The 17,395-nt window shown below is 32.2% G+C and overlaps 1 protein-coding gene across 1 annotated transcript in view; it reads left to right on the top strand.

Moving 5' to 3' along the window:
- The window catches only part of LOC127726636 (zonadhesin-like), a 150,983-nt gene that overhangs the window by 70,136 nt on the left and 63,452 nt on the right, over positions 1 to 17,395 (top strand). The window contains exons 21-33 of the mRNA XM_052234057.1: positions 3,010 to 3,123; positions 4,641 to 4,882; positions 6,316 to 6,620; positions 7,566 to 7,861; positions 8,275 to 8,477; positions 9,288 to 9,477; positions 10,054 to 10,295; positions 11,928 to 12,232; positions 13,386 to 13,678; positions 14,586 to 14,788; positions 15,079 to 15,268; positions 15,644 to 15,885; positions 16,600 to 16,904. Of these exons, the coding sequence (XP_052090017.1) occupies positions 3,010 to 3,123; positions 4,641 to 4,882; positions 6,316 to 6,620; positions 7,566 to 7,861; positions 8,275 to 8,477; positions 9,288 to 9,477; positions 10,054 to 10,295; positions 11,928 to 12,232; positions 13,386 to 13,678; positions 14,586 to 14,788; positions 15,079 to 15,268; positions 15,644 to 15,885; positions 16,600 to 16,904 (3,130 nt within the window). The remainder of the gene's footprint in view (positions 1 to 3,009; positions 3,124 to 4,640; positions 4,883 to 6,315; positions 6,621 to 7,565; positions 7,862 to 8,274; positions 8,478 to 9,287; positions 9,478 to 10,053; positions 10,296 to 11,927; positions 12,233 to 13,385; positions 13,679 to 14,585; positions 14,789 to 15,078; positions 15,269 to 15,643; positions 15,886 to 16,599; positions 16,905 to 17,395) is intronic.

Raw genomic sequence — 17,395 nt, 5'->3', positions numbered from 1 at the left:
TAGTTGTCTTGGTGATTCACGGGCCAAATCGGATCCTAGCATAAAATTGTTGAAATAAGTTTTCGCTGCGTTCCGCTTGGCGGTATTTATACAGTTTTCGGGAATTATAGTCCCCTTAAAACCTCCTGAATTCGACCCTTGAATGTGCTGTCAAATTGAAGTTTAACTGTATTGAAGGCTAAATTCTTGGACAACACGAAAGCAGCCACCACTCTTAGATTATGATAATGGATGGCTGTTTAACGTACAGCGGCAAATTGATATGCATATTCAGGACGAGGACATGATAATGTTATATGAATGTTAACCCTTCTTTGTACTAGACCGACAGACTGAGCCGGATTTTTATCGTGCTAGTTCACAAGGTAACAGTCCACAGGAAGATATGTCACCTTACCCGGACACATTATTCTGACTCCGAGCTGACCAGTGTTTGCTCTTACTCCTTAATGTCTCCACCACTGTAGATATCAATAATCAACTGAAGGTTTATACAGACAAAAAAGAAGAGTTGTCATATAAAAATCATGATAGAACAGGGAATTTCTATATGATGGCCCGAACACGAGAATTTTACAGAATAAAAATTTTTCAACTCAATAGAGACCCTATCCAGACCCTCATGTTATGGATACTTTCACAAAATCTTATCCATATGATAAACTTTTAAACCAATGTTTTTCATTCGAATGATTCATGGGTTAAATAATGAGTATACTAGACTTTGTTTTATCTGCACCATAGTCAACTTTGATACCTGTTTCGTCCAAATCCCTGTTAGAATTTGATTTGATTTGTTCTTGTTCATATTTGGTTTTCGTTCATTATTTTGTACATAAATCAGGCCGTTTGTTTTCTCGTTTTGAATTGTTTTACATTTTTCATTTCGGGCCTTTTATAGCTGACTATGCGGTATGGGTTTTGCTTATTGCTGAAGGCCGTACGGTGACCTATATTTGTTTGTGGAGAGTTGTCTCATTAGCAACAATACCACATCTTCTTATTTTTATATCTGTTTGGAAACATCGATATTAAATTTGATGTTCAAAAACTTAAATTCATGCCCAGTAGTCAGCATTTCTGTGTTGACATGAATTATCATTTATATGACATTTAGGGGCCAGTTGAAGGACGCCTCCGGTTGCGGGAGTTTCTCGCTGCATTGAAGACCCATTGGTGGCCTTCAGCTGCTGTCTGCTCTATTGTCGGGTTGTTGTCTCTTTGACACATTCCCCATTTCCATTCTCAATTTTATGGTTATAATTATAAATAAACTGTTTACAAAACTTTATATGTTTCGAAAAATAAGGATATTTCATCCCAGGAATAGATAACCTTAGCTGTATTTTGGCAAAACCTTTTGGAATATTGGGTTCTCAATAGTCCCCAACTTTAAACAATGTTTGGCCATTTTAACTGTTTTAATCGATTGTCACTGATGAGTCTTTTGTAGTCATAACGAATGTCTGGCGTACAGTATTTCAAGTGTGGTATCTTTAATGATTTATTATGAAAGTAAATATTACATTCACTATAACAAATGTTTTTCTTTTTTCTATCATGATTTCTTTGATTGAGGGTTGCTGCTCACAAGAAAGCTATTAAACCAAAAGTTCCAAGTGATGAAATTGAAATCATTGTAAATTTTACGGACGACGTCACGAGTTGGTTGACCGTTATGGAATATCCGTTTCACAGATGATAACGGATATGTTCCAATTTTCGTAAATACAATCCAATCCCCTTTTCACCGAAAGTGACCTCACGAATAAGACTTATCATCGAGTTTGTGCTAACATGAACAACACGACGGGTGCCACATGTGGAGCATGATCTGCTTACCATTCCGGAGCACCAGAGATCGCTCCCAGTTTTTCTTTGGGTTCGTGTTGCTAAGTCTTTGGTTTTCAAAGTTGTGTTTTATGCACTGTTGTTTGTCTGTTGGTTTGTTTTTGCCATGGCGTTATCAGTTTATTTTCGACCATGTAAACGCAGTAAAGTGAATGATTAAATGTGTGTCTGCAAACAAGGTTACAAAGGAGAGAACGGTGAAATAGGTAATATTATTATCAACATTTTGTTTTCCCACAATCGTAATTAGAACGATTCCTACAATCGTATTTACAACGATTTCTCATGTTATAGTATATTTTTCTATAACACAGAAATAACAGATACTCATTTTTTTATTCAGATTTTTTACAGTGTTTTTGTTTGTATTGAAACATACTGATTCCAAAAAATAAACATACATAGGTCGATGCCATATTGTTTTCCCTTAATTCTTAATTGAAAATTGATTTGCGCAATTTGCGTTAAACTTATGTTTTCTTTTATTATGTATTAAGTAGTCTTGACATACAAATCCTTATTACGGAAGATTTGTTTCTATTTCGAAACTGACAAAAACAAAATTGGAGACATAATAAGCGCTTTGCGTAATTATTCCTTTTGAATTCTAAGTTGTTATCTCTGATGCTTGAAAACGATATTGATTATGATGATTTTAAAATATACCTTTAAAGAGTTATTGCTTAGGTTGTTTTAGCAATGACACATCAAAAGATACAGAAAACTATGTTGCTGTTTTTTTTTTAATTGAAACATATAGTAAATGGATGAGTCTGAAAATTCTTAATTATATAGGCAATGGACTCTAAATGATAATTGTAGAATATACTTGTTTTTCAATTTCCTTAAAAAACTTTTTCTCATATTCGTTTGCCTTTTATTAGACAATTCAAATATGTTATGTTGAAAATGAAAGGATATGGAGTCAATGTACATGGAACAAAATCGCACACAATACATAGAAAACGTAGAAAATTATCAATGAACAGGGCTTTTATTCCTGTTCTTCATCTTGACAGTTGATGTAGGGTCTTCAACAATGAACGAATAATTCATACCCTACAACAAGGTAAAGACGTATGTTGACCTACTTAATAATCTCCTTAGTTGAAATATCTCTCTACTAATTTTAAGTGAGTATCGATTTTATTATTTTAGATATAAATGAATGCCAATCAAACCCATGCAAGCATGGTGGAACATGTGACGATCAGGTTAATGGTTACAAATGCACCTGTATACCAGGTTACATAGGACATAACTGTGAAACAGGTAGTATATTACTATATTACTGTGTATTTAGACTACTGAAATGATTTATGATATAGTGTGTTGTCCGATATTCCGGATGATAGGAGCATCTACGTGAAGCACGAAGTTGTATTGTACTGTATCAACAGCACAAGAAAAAAAATGTTACCAATATAACAAAAAAAATAGATTTGAAGTTTGCTTTGTCTTTTTCGTTTAATTCTCATTGTAGTTTCTTAAATCTTATCTGATTTATGTATGATGCACATTTGGTAAAACATCAAACGTTTATAACATGCGTAATTTATACAATTGTGCAATGGTCGTAGAAGATATACACTGTTTTCCACAATAAACTTCATGTATTAAACACACTTATAAATAATATGTCAGCTTATAAATTGATTCATATTTAGAAGCTCCTTTTATTTTAATGTTTATTTTGATTTTTTTAAATTATGAAACATATAGGACAAAAAATAATTTATTTCACTTATTTAAGGAGGCTCGGGTGTCTTCCTCCATTTTGGATTTTGAAGTAGCAGATAACGTTGGTCTAGACCTTTGATGAAATGTGCAAATTTTGAGAGTAGTATGTAATTTAAGTATAAGACTTTTGATGTAAATATAGAAAATTGTGTGTTTTATCATAATTACAGCTGTAATTTCTCAAAAACACCTGATTTGTGTTTGATTATTTTTTTTTCCAACTTTGCCAAATAAGGGGATATAACTCAGATAAAGTAATTTTTATAATAGAAAGTGTTGTGAATTTACCTATTTTAATCTGTAGCAAACAAGTACGGTGACCCCATTTTTTCTTTTTCTTATCTAAAAGCATGTTATAAGAGCTATCTTCTCACATTATATCTTAAAATTATATAATGTAGTTTTGTTTTTATCACACAAAATTTGATTTTTCATGCATAATCTATACAAAATCTGATAATTTTGCACAACCTGTAGCGTGAAAAAAAGTCCGGTGACCCATACTTTTTATTATATTTTTGAAAAAAGCATGATGAAAACTTCATTTTGACAAATTATTAAAAAATTCTATCAATTTTAATTGAGACGCCCTAACCACCTTAATCAATCATTTGAAGGTACACAAACGGCATTCAGGAAAGAAAACCAAATTTGGTTGAAATTGTAATAATCGACAAATTTTCATAGACATACATAAAAATATGTTTATCTCTAGAAACTCAACAATCGGACACCTAATAAACCACAAGGTTCTTAATTACTGAATTTGATGTAACATTATATCTTTTAATTAAATAATTATCATTAAAAGTGTTGTGGATTCCTTTTTGTGGGTACATATGTATATATTTGTCATTTCGTAAATGTGAAAATAATACAATCATACACTCACTAGAATATTACAATTGCATTGTTAGTTTTACAGTGAAAGTATAAGTAATTTTTCTATATCTGTAAATTGTATATAATGGGTTATGTTAGTCGTTTATAACTACTTATCCATTTTGTGCCATGAATGATTACCTTTGTTTTTTCTTAACTGCAATTAGGTACGACATGTTCATGTACCGCGAGTGGTGATCCTCACTACCGAACATTTGATGGGGAGATGATTCATTTCCATGGTGCATGCAAATATATACTTGCTGCAAGCAACGATGAACAATGTGGATTCTCCGTCGAAGGCAAAAATGAATATAGAGGTAAAAACCGTACGGTCTCTTACACGAGATTTGTCGACTTCTGGTACAAGGACAGATTATATCGCCTACACCAAGGACGGAAATTTTATGTAAGTTATAAATGGTTTTCAATTTTTTTTTTTGAAAATGAGTGAGGTCAGTCAGTTATTAAAATCACATCAGTGAACCACACTTTTGCTTATGTTATTGCCCTCTTCGTGAAGCATCACAAATTTTGCAAAAAAAAAAAAGGATAAATGTTATAAGTATTTAATTTGATAAATACTATATAGTCAGTAAATCATTGTGTTAACACATCACCGATAACCACAACTTTTTGATCTGTAAGTGTGCTGTTCCTTATATCCGTACATTTTCATGTGCGTTTCCTTTTAACTTGAATGCCTTTTATATACTTAATATATTTGCTATGTCCTTTTTGCATGATTACTTTCTCGGTATATAGCCGAATGTACGCAAGTTTCCTACTTGAATGACGCCAAACATTTTTTCAATTTATGAAATAAGTCAATAAACATGTAGAAAATGAAAATTAGACTTCTTTATTTGGATGCTTTTTAAATTTCTCTCAGATTTACATGAACATAAGAATTATTGGCAATGGTATTGTTTTGTATATTGATTTTAAAAACGATATGTAAACCAACACATGTAGGTACATACAGTGATTTGTGCCCTAACGACTTTTAGTTTAGTCCCCTAGGGTATACCTGCTCAGTAGACAGTACTTCGGCACTAGCAAAATAGTACGGAAATTGTGTTATCTGAATTGGTTATTACAAAGTTTTGGAAATTATTTTCGATTAAGGATTTATATCTCCCTCATGCAAATCTCTGATTCCTGACCCATATTTGGCTATACTGTATGTCCTTTTTGGTTTTATTATGTTTTCAAATTTGAATACGTTTTAGGTTTTCAAATATTCTGCCCTTGAGCATCACTGAATAGACATTTATTATTAGTATGGCGTCCATTATCACTGAACTAGTATACATATTTGTTTAGGGGCCAGCTGAAGGACGCATCCGGGTGCGGGAGTTTCTCGCTGCAATGAAGACCCATTGGTGGCCTTCGGCTGTTGTCTGCTCTATGTTCGGGTTGTTGTCTCTTTGACACATTCCCCATTTCCATTCTCAATTTTATTTATTGTCGAAATGTGCATTTGGTGTCGTAAAACTATTACCGTTGATGTTGAAATAAGAATAAAGCATACATGTGATTCTCTTTTGTATATTTTGTTCATATAGAAATAAAATAATTCGTTAAAATGTTTTATGGATGATCAATTCCAGTGTCCATCACAATTATGGTGATGCAGTCAAATCTGATCGGAATTATAATCATGCATACTGAAAAGCATTTATATATTAAAAGCACTGAGGTAAAAATATGTTTTGACACCCAAGGCAATTATTTGAATTAGTTCCTTTTGCATTTCATCATTAATTTACCACGTTCTATTTACTGATTGGTCCATTGTTTGTCTTTAACGTCCATTGGAATATATGATTACCATTTTAGGTCGACGGCATCCAAAAGTACTTACCATACGATAACAATGGAATTAAAGTTTATGTGACAGGAACTAAACTGAAACTGGAGGGACCATGTGATATAACTGTACTTTTCGATGGTAACCATTTCTTTAGAGTAACTATTCCAAAGACCATTGGCGAAAACGTTTTTGGCATCTGTGGAAATTGCAACGGTAAAAAAGATGATCTCAGAACAAAAGATGGAATTGATGTTTCGTCTGAGGAATCAAAATACACGACCATTGGAAACAGCTATGAAATACCAGATGATTCAGATTTATTTTTACCACAGTAAGATTCTTTAATTAAGAACTCGCAGCCCTGGTCATATATGCAATGCAGGAAAAGTTATCCATGTCGACGTAATGCTTTGACTTATTTTAAAGTATTTTGTGATTCTCTAATTTGTTTTAACTAGATTTATATATTCAGAATATATGTATATTTTGATTTGAAAACTAGTATTGATCTTTTTTCAATAAGATTTAATTAATAATATTAGTATTTTGTTGTCCTATGTTATGCTCGTTAGTTGATGCGCAGTGGACGGATAGGAATAATTACATGTATGTGGTCCATTTGCACACCCTGTTTTAAATTTTGTGTTTAGTGGTTTGTTGGTATATCTTCTCAAAGTACTTGTAGTGATAAACTTCAGCTATTATTTGTATTTAAGTTTTTTTGTAAATTATTTACCGTTTTTAAGAAACAAAACCCCATTATGATGCCAAAATTTAAAAGAAGAAAAGGAAAGTTTACTTGTGCTTTGTCGAATTACAATCTAGTTGCATTAAAACAACATATTTTTATTGAAAAAAACAAATCCTATCAATATCTGAAAAGCGATAGAAATGATTTTGATATTCCATAATGAAACAAACTAATCATTATCGTTTGAAGCGGAGATTTATACAATGTTTAGAGTGTAAAAAAATAAAGCATCCGAAAGATTTTATTTTTCTATAACAACAACACACGTTTTTTTCAATTCTGAGTATCATTATATGAGAACTTAGTCTTGTAAAATTAAGTGATGTACTGCATTTCTATCCATATCTTAGTGAAAGAAAAACACATACACATGTATATCTTTTTTTAAACGTTAGAAGCTGTGCTGCAGGAGCATCAATTATGCATCATATTATAATATATGAAATGCATGACAGTCCAGGTTAAAGCTATATGTCAGGCTATGTATGTTTTATAGAACGTAAGGTTTTATGTTTGTTTTTATAGGTGTACTCCGGGCAGCGATGGAAATTTGTGTTCTCCTAAACTCGAAACAAAAGCTAGGGATTCTGGTTGTGCACTTTTACATCCTGACAGTGCAGTATCAAGTCCATTTAAGATGTGTATAGAAGCTGATAAAATGACAGCTTTAGAGATGTACGATGCATGTGTTTTAGATTATTGCGCATTTTACGATGACGCTAACATCCGGGATGATATAGTGTGTCAAGGAATAGAAGGATATGCTGAACTATGCCAGGAAATGGGTATCTCAGTTCTTTGGAGAACCAAAGATGTGTGTCGTATGTTGAATATTTCTTATTTTGCAGACATTGATTTTATATTATAAAGTATGGCACTTAAGAAACAAATTATAATTTTGCGTACATTTTACAACTTGAGCCTAAATTTTAGCGAATAATGTCGATGCACCATTTGGAGTTCGTTCGATTACCCCAGTTTTTTGTTAGTTACGTTGATTTCTTTCTTCTTCATGGATTAAATTTTAACGTTGGTTCTTACATTTTGAGCCTGGTTTTTTTAAACAATGTCTGAATGAAATGTTAATGGCTGATTTTAATGATTATTGTAATAATTCATAAAAAATAATAATTGAAATTTGGATGTCATAAAAGAGATAAAATATCTCAAATTTTTATGCTATGATACGAATATGATATAACAAAATTTAAAGCTTTTTTGTTTCTTTGAAAAGCACTTCCATGTCAAGCTAATGCATTCTATAATGGAAGAATGTCTGCATGTCCAGCCACGTGTACAAACTTATCAGGTCCTAAAAATTGTAAACTACCATATGTAGAAGGCTGTCAATGTAAAAAAGGATATGTTCTGAGTAACTTAGAATGTGTACTAGAAACTGAATGTGGATGTCTTACTGCAGAAGGGGAATATATTCCAGTGAGTAAACAATATAAATTACGTTTGAGTGAGTTTTAACCAATAAGGACGACAGTTAAAAATGAATAATTGAGTATGTAGTATTTGACCAAAATCAGCATACTAAAACAATGTTACGTCGAAGGTAAGATGTCAACATGACAAAACGAACATATGAACAGACATCCTACAGCTTACAATTCATTGCACATTGTTTGATATACAGAATTCGACGATACATCATTGTGTAATAAGTTCCTGTTATTCATAAACTTATAGAATGGTTATTATTGGTGATTAGTTTTTTCAGAATAGTATAGCGACGGGTATCACAAGTCGAAAAAAACCGCGTGACCCTTCTTGGCTGAATCAGTGTTTGTGAAAATCGTGTTCCTCAATCATAAGTTTCTTTTCGTCATGTGTTGTGGACTCTCCTTTGATTGTTTTTCCTTTGACTTTGCATCCGTTGCCGTCTGACTTTCTACAATATTAGTTTGTTGATTATACCCTTAGTGTCCTTAAAAAACCCACAGAACTACATAATCAAAAAATGCTACGTTTTAGTCCTGTCAGAATTAAGGTTTACTAATATGTATATATTCAGGATTTCAAAGACAATTGAAATCAAATATTAAGAGTTTTAGAGATTCAAAGTTGGTACATTGACATACGATTTTATTTTTTTAATTTAAGCATTTTTTTGTTTATAACTATGTCTTGTATACAATTTTCAAATTCAACTCTTCATGAAATTGCATAAAGGTCTTGAAATTACTTTTTTATTTTTACATTATTTTGTAGAAATTATGCATTTCTTTATACATGTTTTAGGTTGGAAAAGTAATTGAAAGCCCGGATTGTACCAGCATTACCATATGCAAAATACAAAACGAAAAACCTAAATTGGTGACATCTAAACGTCCAAAATGTGGGGTCAATGCTGTATGTAAACCTATAAATGGACATTACGCATGTGGTTGTAAACCGGAAATGATTGGTGATCCTCTCAAAGAATGCAAAAGTAAACACTTACATTTAATCCGTGATACAAAGTAACAAAAAATGTCAAAGATATACATTAGCACACATATTTATATAAAAACAATGTCATTTCAATAAATGAATCCGCCCAACTGTGGTGATGTTAATACTAAATATATAAAGACAAGATATAAACCAGGAGGTCAAGATAAAAGTCTTTGGCCATATTAAGAGATTTATTTTCTTCAATTCGTTCTAATTTGACACTGTTACGCCAATGCTTGCGGAGTTTAATGTTCACAAACATGTATATTCTGGCCATATTTTGTTGTGCACGTCTGAAGTAGGGAATGTATCGATAATGGTTCTCGTTAATAGCCGTCGGCAATATTTAGTATTGATCATATCTATTTTATGCGCCCTGATGTTGTCCTTTACATTTTGCTATACAATGATCTTTTTCTAGTTATTATCAGGCATACCTTTTTATTCGTTTTTGACTGTCACACAGTGGCCTGTAGTTGTTAAAATTCTCAGTATTATTTGAATAATAAACCAAATCCTGGCAAAAAACGCAAATTGAAAACTATTTCAACTGCTTTTTTCTTTGTTGTAGATCCAATGTGTACCTGTTCTGCATTTGGGGATCCGCATTATACGACATTTGATGGACAAATGATTCATTTCATGGGAGCATGTAAATATACGGTAGTTGCAAATGATGACGCTTCCTGTCAATTTGCTGTGGAAGCCAAACAACAATACAGAAAAGGCAACTACAAAGTTACCTTCCTAAGACTTGTGGACTTTAAATACAATGATCATCACTATCGTTTGCATTTAGGCCGTCGGTTATATGTGAGTTCTTAGCAAATTGTAAAATAGACTTTTGCACAATTTTAATTTGACATCACATTAATCGAAACACTGCTTACAACAGTTAGACATCATGTGATCATTAATAGCATGTACATGATGTAAGTGTTATTTTGTTTGTAATTACATGTTTACAGGTGTAAAATACAAATACAATGAACAAAAAAGGATCTGTGAAACAAACTATGGGGCACAGTTGTAGCTATTTTGACAGGTTTTGAATGATAAAAAATTATACTGTCTCCTTGAAAACGTATTTCCGAACAACTGAAATAAATAGGTGTAAACAAAACGCAGTGACAATCACAAAAATAATCCAGAACAGCTACCTATTTACTAGATATTTTTGCGTTTGTTTAATTTTCGCTGTGTCAGTAGTATCTGAAAAACCCTGAAATGTGATCCTACCCAAATTACCATATTCCAAGATTATACTCTTTCTTATGGTTGTATACATTTGCTGTTCATTATCGAAGATACAGAATAGAAATATATCCTCTTTTCAACCTTAAGGTGAAGTCATAAATATAAATCTATAAAATGAGTCTTTCATGTCCATCGACAGATCCCGAATTTAAATATTTGAATCTCTGTTTTCATAATAATTGGCCTATCATACATGTCATGCCTTTTGACAACACAGCAAGCACTGACTTGTTCATAAATGGTTTGAAAAGCGCCATATTGAGTGTTGTCATTACCCAAACATTTTGCATATAATGTAAAAATATAAAACAGAATTAAATGATAAATCATATTTTCACAAATTTTGCATAAGTATGCTTAAAAATGCTATGTCAAGCAATACACAAATGATAAAAATCTTCATTTATTTAGCATGCCGCAATGTTCATACTTTACTCACCTTGAACATATCGAATGCTCTCCGAATGAAATATGTGTATTTTAGTTTGTAGTACTTGCATATATTTGTTATCTATAATCTGTCAGTGAATCAAGAATATATTAACTTTTCTGTGTATATTTTCTTATCAGCGAGAGTTATACACAGTGAAAATTTAACATTCCCGTTTTATCATCAAATCGTTACTCGAATAATTCAAGCCCTTTCCGTGTCCGATTTTCTCCCACACGAGGGCTTGAACTCCTTATGATCATTGGCCGCGTCGCCTGCTCTCTGTGAGAGAGAGCCAATCGGTGGCGATCAGGATAATGAGTCTGCGCAACTGTCTTGTAATTGTCTTACCAAACACGTGTGTTCAATTGAAATAAATCCGATAATAATTAATTAACATCAATTAACATCAATTAACATCAGTTTACATCATTTAACATCAATTAACATCCGGAACTCCTCCTTCTTTAGCTGCCAACTTAAATCTAAATTCCCATATTGCATAGCGGTGTGAATTTTCCGGTTGACGGTCTTTATCAAGGAAGACGTTCAGGCGTTAATGTAGCCTTCGTAGATCAGCGGAATATAACGACTGAATTATTCGGGTTAATCAAATCGCGAAAAAAAAAACCGACGCGAAAACACCCGATATATGGTATCTAATACAGTTATTATAATAACATACAGTCGTTCTTTGTTAACAATCTAATTATTTTTTTGTTGAAAATCATATGATACAGTTATTGTCTTTTTACCAGGTTGATGGCATTCAAAAGTATACACCATTCAAAAATAATGACGTGAAAATAGTAACAGCTGGTGGCGCATTACGAATTGAAGGACCTTGCGGTGTCATAGTAGAATATGATGGAATCCATATCATGAAAGTTCAAATCCCGCGAGAACTTGGAAAGGTTGTTCATGGTATCTGTGGTAACTGTAATGGTATTGCTGATGATTATAAAACCAAAGACGGTATAGATGTATCGAGCAATAAGAATTTGTATTCCCTCATCGGTAACAGCTATGAAGTTCTAGATGATTCTGACTTATTTCTTCCACAGTAAGCTACCACAACAAAAGTTATTTTTAATGTCTAGCTAACACTTGTGTCGCTCACGCAATTTTATAAACCAGGGATAAGTTAAGAGTACTCGAACGTATTAAAGTAGTACAAAAATACCATTTACCAAGTCTTATATTTAGTCATTGAAAACTTGATATGAGTTTCACAGTAAAAATACCCCTTCCATATAACAAAAATATTAAAAAAAAATATAAAAAAAATAAAGAAAATGAAATTAAGTTATCACCACGTCATAATTTGTTGAATGGTGACATATAACGAAAACGTTAAGTATCTTGTATACTGCAATTTTCTGTTCATCAATATATCACGTACACGTGATAATACAAACACATTGGCTACCAACAAAATGATAATAGCTTTTTTTAAAATCTTTACATCTTTTACTTTTACTCTCCTTAGACAAATGTTTTAACTACCAATTTATCTTATCATTTTTACAGTCTACATCATTTTTTGAAACTTGTACATTATTTTATATAAAAGGTTCTGAAAGGAATAGAGAATTTTTCAACGGAAGTGTGTTCCATTGAAAGATTATTCATGTATTTCAAAATGTTCAATTATTTACCCCATGCATCTGAATAACTAGCACACAGACACCTTAATTTTTCAAAGTCTATAACGTGTATATCAAAAATGATATATATTTTTTAATATTTAGTTTGTTTTTATGTCTTTTATTCAGCTAGTGTTAATATTCGTCTTTTGATTCTGGCTTTGTCTGGCTGTCAGTCTTCAGCTTCTTTGATGCTGATTGTTCCCTTGATTTCGTCTTGCAATTTTTTAAAAGAGAGTCAAAAGATACTAAAGGGATATTCAAACTCGTAAGTCGAATACAAATTGACAACGTCATAGCAAAAAATCCAAAACGACCAAAAGACAAGCAACCGTAGACAAAAAACAACAATAATTTTTAAGACTGTGCAACACAAACTCAACTAAAATACTGGGGGTGATCTCAGGTGCTCCGTAAGAGTTCATGTTGCTCAATGACATGTAAGTACAAATCCAGTGATAATTCTAATTGTATAGGTAACATTCGAGGAAAAGATTTAATTTGATATTAATCAAGGCAATAATAATGATATGAATGTATATTTATTGAGCAATGTACTATAATTTTTAGGTGTACTCCGGATACAGACATATATCCTTGTACTGATGACTTACTTTTGAAAGCAAAAAATTCACACTGTGGTCTTTTCAACCCTGAGAACAAACAATTCAGTAAATTTGAAAAGTGCGTCTCTGCTGACATTGAAAGGGCAATGGAGATGTATGATTCATGTGTTATTGACTTTTGTTTATTCTATGACACACCAGACTTGGATAAGTATGTATGTGAGGGTCTAGAAGGGTACGCATCACAGTGTCAGACCATGGGGATACCAATCAACTGGAGAGATGACAAGATTTGTCGTACGTAAATATTGAGTTTTATCAAAAAGACCACTCATTTCTGATAGTTGAAAAAGTGTATTTCATAGACGTGCATAATCATAAATCGATGTGAATGAGATGAGATAGTGGATATACACAAATATAATAACACACAGAAAAGCAAGACAACGCATGTGCAACATACACAATACACACGTATCTTAATTTCTTGCAAGACAATATTTTTGTTCGGCATGGGAAATATTTTCAAAATACTATAACATCAAATTATCGAACTTGCAATTTATATTGAATTCGCGATTATTTAAGATACCTTGTTGACAATCCTTGGTTTATTATGTTTATGTTTGCATTTCCCCCAAAGAACTTCGGCTTGATAAAGTTAATAATCTTGAAATTAACTGTCAATTTTATATATTTGTAACAATATTTTTTATACAAAATATCTATATTTGCCAATGGAAGCATAATATTGCAAATGATTTACCACATAATTTTGCTTTTGTCGCACATTTAGAAACAATATATTTAAACATTGACTAGTTTTGACACTCTTTAAAAAATAAATACTCAAGGCGTGTTAAACTAACCAGTTAAGTTTAAATGGTTCTCTTTTCCAAAGCTTGTATGATTTCTAATACCGCAGAATCTAATAAAATGCATGATGACATTTTAAGTTAACGAAAAGGATTGTTGTCTCTGGTTTTCCCTTTTTGTCGGCTAAACACCTTTTTTAAGGAACTATATGTTGAGATGCTTTTGTCAATGGTTTTTAATACAAATTATTATTTCAATAAAGTAAGTAAGTTTAATAGACATTAAAACTCGTATTCATGCCAAACCCTACTAAAAACCTACAAATGCACTAAATGTTAAGTGTGTTTATACATCCTAAATGCTAATATCATTGCATTTTACCTTTTAGCCCTATCGTGTCAGGAAAATGCAGTTTATAAGTCGATTACGTCATCATGCCCGGCGACTTGTGTTAATCCAGAAGCACCATTCAATTGTAATCTTCCGCCACGTGAAGGTTGCGAGTGTAAAGCTGGTTACATGTTAAGTCATCTGGCATGTGTACCTGTAGAACAGTGTGGATGTAAAACAGAAAAGGGCGATTATATTCCGGTAAGTTTTGTACAAGAAAAAATCTCACAGGGAAACGGTAAAAATCTATGTAAAGGACAAGTTTTATCCACAATGATAAAAATATATCCAAAGTAACCTAGATGAGTAATTTATGCTGAAAAAGTATATTTGGATGTCTATATGACACCTCAATGTCGTGTGCTACTATCAATAATTAACTGGAAAGCGATTTCATTAAAACCTTTCTTCAACTTTTAGATGAACATGTAAATTATTGATTGTTTGAAACTACATATAAGATCATTTTCGTGAATTTCGTTATTATTCAGATTGGTGCGAAAATAGAAAGTCCCGATTGTACAACTATTAAATCGTGTGAAGCTAAAAGGGACAGAGGAACATTTGTTAGTTTTACACGTCCTGCTTGTGGTAGAAACGCTGTATGTAAACCTGTAGATGGACATTACAAGTGTGCTTGTAAACCTGGTTTGACTGGTGATCCATTGAAAGAATGCACCAGTTAGTATATTTTCATTTCTGCTCAAATAAAATTGGCAGTAAAACTGCTCTTGGTTTTTCCGTCCGTTTTTTACAATTATGATTGGTAGATTGATCAACCAAGCAGTCAATCAATCAACATGCCTCAAAACGCTTCTTCTATTTTCTTTGTAAATGAGACTCGATAATATAATTATATTCAAATTTATTGTACTCTTGTTGAACCCGATCACATTGCTCAAGAAAAAACTAAAGGAGCAGTCTTCTCCACTTTACAATTATTATAAATCAAATATTTATGTGAGATGGCGTTATGTATACACAAACCTGATTTTACATACTACTAATTTCTTGTTTTGAACAACAGCAATTTCGATTATGATTGTATAATTTCAGACCCGACGTGTTCATGTACTGCAAGTGGTGATCCACATTACAGGACATTTGATGGACAGATAATACATTTTTTGGGGACTTGTAAATACACTGTGGCTGCTTCTGATACACCTTCCTGTCGCTTTGCTATTGAAGCAAAACATGAATACAGGGGTGGAAATAAGAACGTGACCTACATGAGACTTGTTGATTTCAAATTCAATGGACATGTATATCGTTTGTACATGGGTCGTAGACTATATGTGAGTATGCATAACGATTTGTAGGTATTTGGAAAGATAAATTATCTAAGAATGAATTTCATATTTCTAAAGACAGATTTAGCATAGTTACGTTATATGAGCAATTAAAAGGTCTGTCAACTAATTTTTTATGCCCCACCTACAATAGTTTTTGATGAAGTTGAAGTCTAATCAACTTGAAACTTAATACACATGTTCCCTATGATATGATTTTTCTACTTTTAATGCCAAGTTAGAGCTTTTACCCAAGTTTCACGGTCCACTGTACATGGAAAATGATAGTGCGAGTGGGGTATCCGTGTACTATGGACACATTCTTGTTTTATTCTATATGAGAGAGAGGCGAAAGATATCCAAGGGACATTCAAACAAGTCGAGAAAAAAAACCTCAGGTCCTCTGGAAGGATAAGCACATCCTGCTTGATGTTTTAAAATTGGATCGGTAGAAATGTAGAAAATAAGGAGATGTGGCATAATCGTCTAGGTATTAGGCACCTATACACAAATATTAGATATAAAGATATAATAAAATTTCTATCAACAATGTGCACAATTAAGTATTGTTCTAGACTGCCATGTGTAAGTTAGTAAGTATTTGGAAAGGAAAATTATCTAAGAATGAATTTCGCATTTCGAAAGACAGATTTAGTATACGTTATATATTCGTATTAAATTATAAGCCTGGTACTATTTAGCGTCGTAACTATTTTTAAGGTTGATAGCATTCAAAAGTATCCTCCTTTTGTGGGAGATGGTGTCATGGTGTACACATCAGGTCAGAAATTACGACTGGAAGCCTCTTGTGGTGTTGTTGTGGAATATGATGGTATTCATATAATGAAAGTTATAATCCCAAAACAGTTTGGACAGAATGTTAACGGTATATGTGGAAACTGTAATGGTAAACAAGATGATTTAAGAACAAAAGACGGGATTGATGTATCCACAAACAAAAACAAATTCTCTCTGATTGGTAACAGCTACGAAGTATTGGATAACTCCGATCTAATTATCCCACAGTAAGTGTAACATTATCTTTGATTGAGTATTGATTTTGTTAAATATATAGGTTGACAAATGTTATGGGAATTTTTAAATAACTACACATACTTAGAGCACAATTTACTTGTATTTTTCCTTGATTAGGATTAGATGTATTTATTTCTCTTCTCTTGATTTTTGATTATTGTATAATAACTTCTAGATATGCTATTTTATAATAACGTTAATAATTATGATTATGTAGTTAGAAGATAAATTAAGACCAAAACATTCAAAACCGAATTATTTAACAACTTTATGAGGGTATACTACGGCTTATATAATTATAGTTATATGTCGACACATATTAAAGTTATTAACCTGCTAAAAAGAAATTGTTCCCGAAATTTTATTGGTGTCCAGATTATGCATGATTTGTCCGAATTAACAATATTAATACCCGAAAATTTCAAAACACCTCAATAACATTCAAACGTTAATATTTTGGCACATTAATTGACATGAATTA

This window comes from Mytilus californianus, unplaced genomic scaffold (assembly GCF_021869535.1).
Source record: "Mytilus californianus isolate M0D057914Y unplaced genomic scaffold, xbMytCali1.0.p SCAF_18, whole genome shotgun sequence".
In the NCBI taxonomy this organism is placed as follows: domain Eukaryota; kingdom Metazoa; phylum Mollusca; class Bivalvia; order Mytilida; family Mytilidae; genus Mytilus; species Mytilus californianus.
Note: the sequence above shows the minus strand (reverse complement) of the source record. Positions and strands in the feature narration are given on the sequence as shown.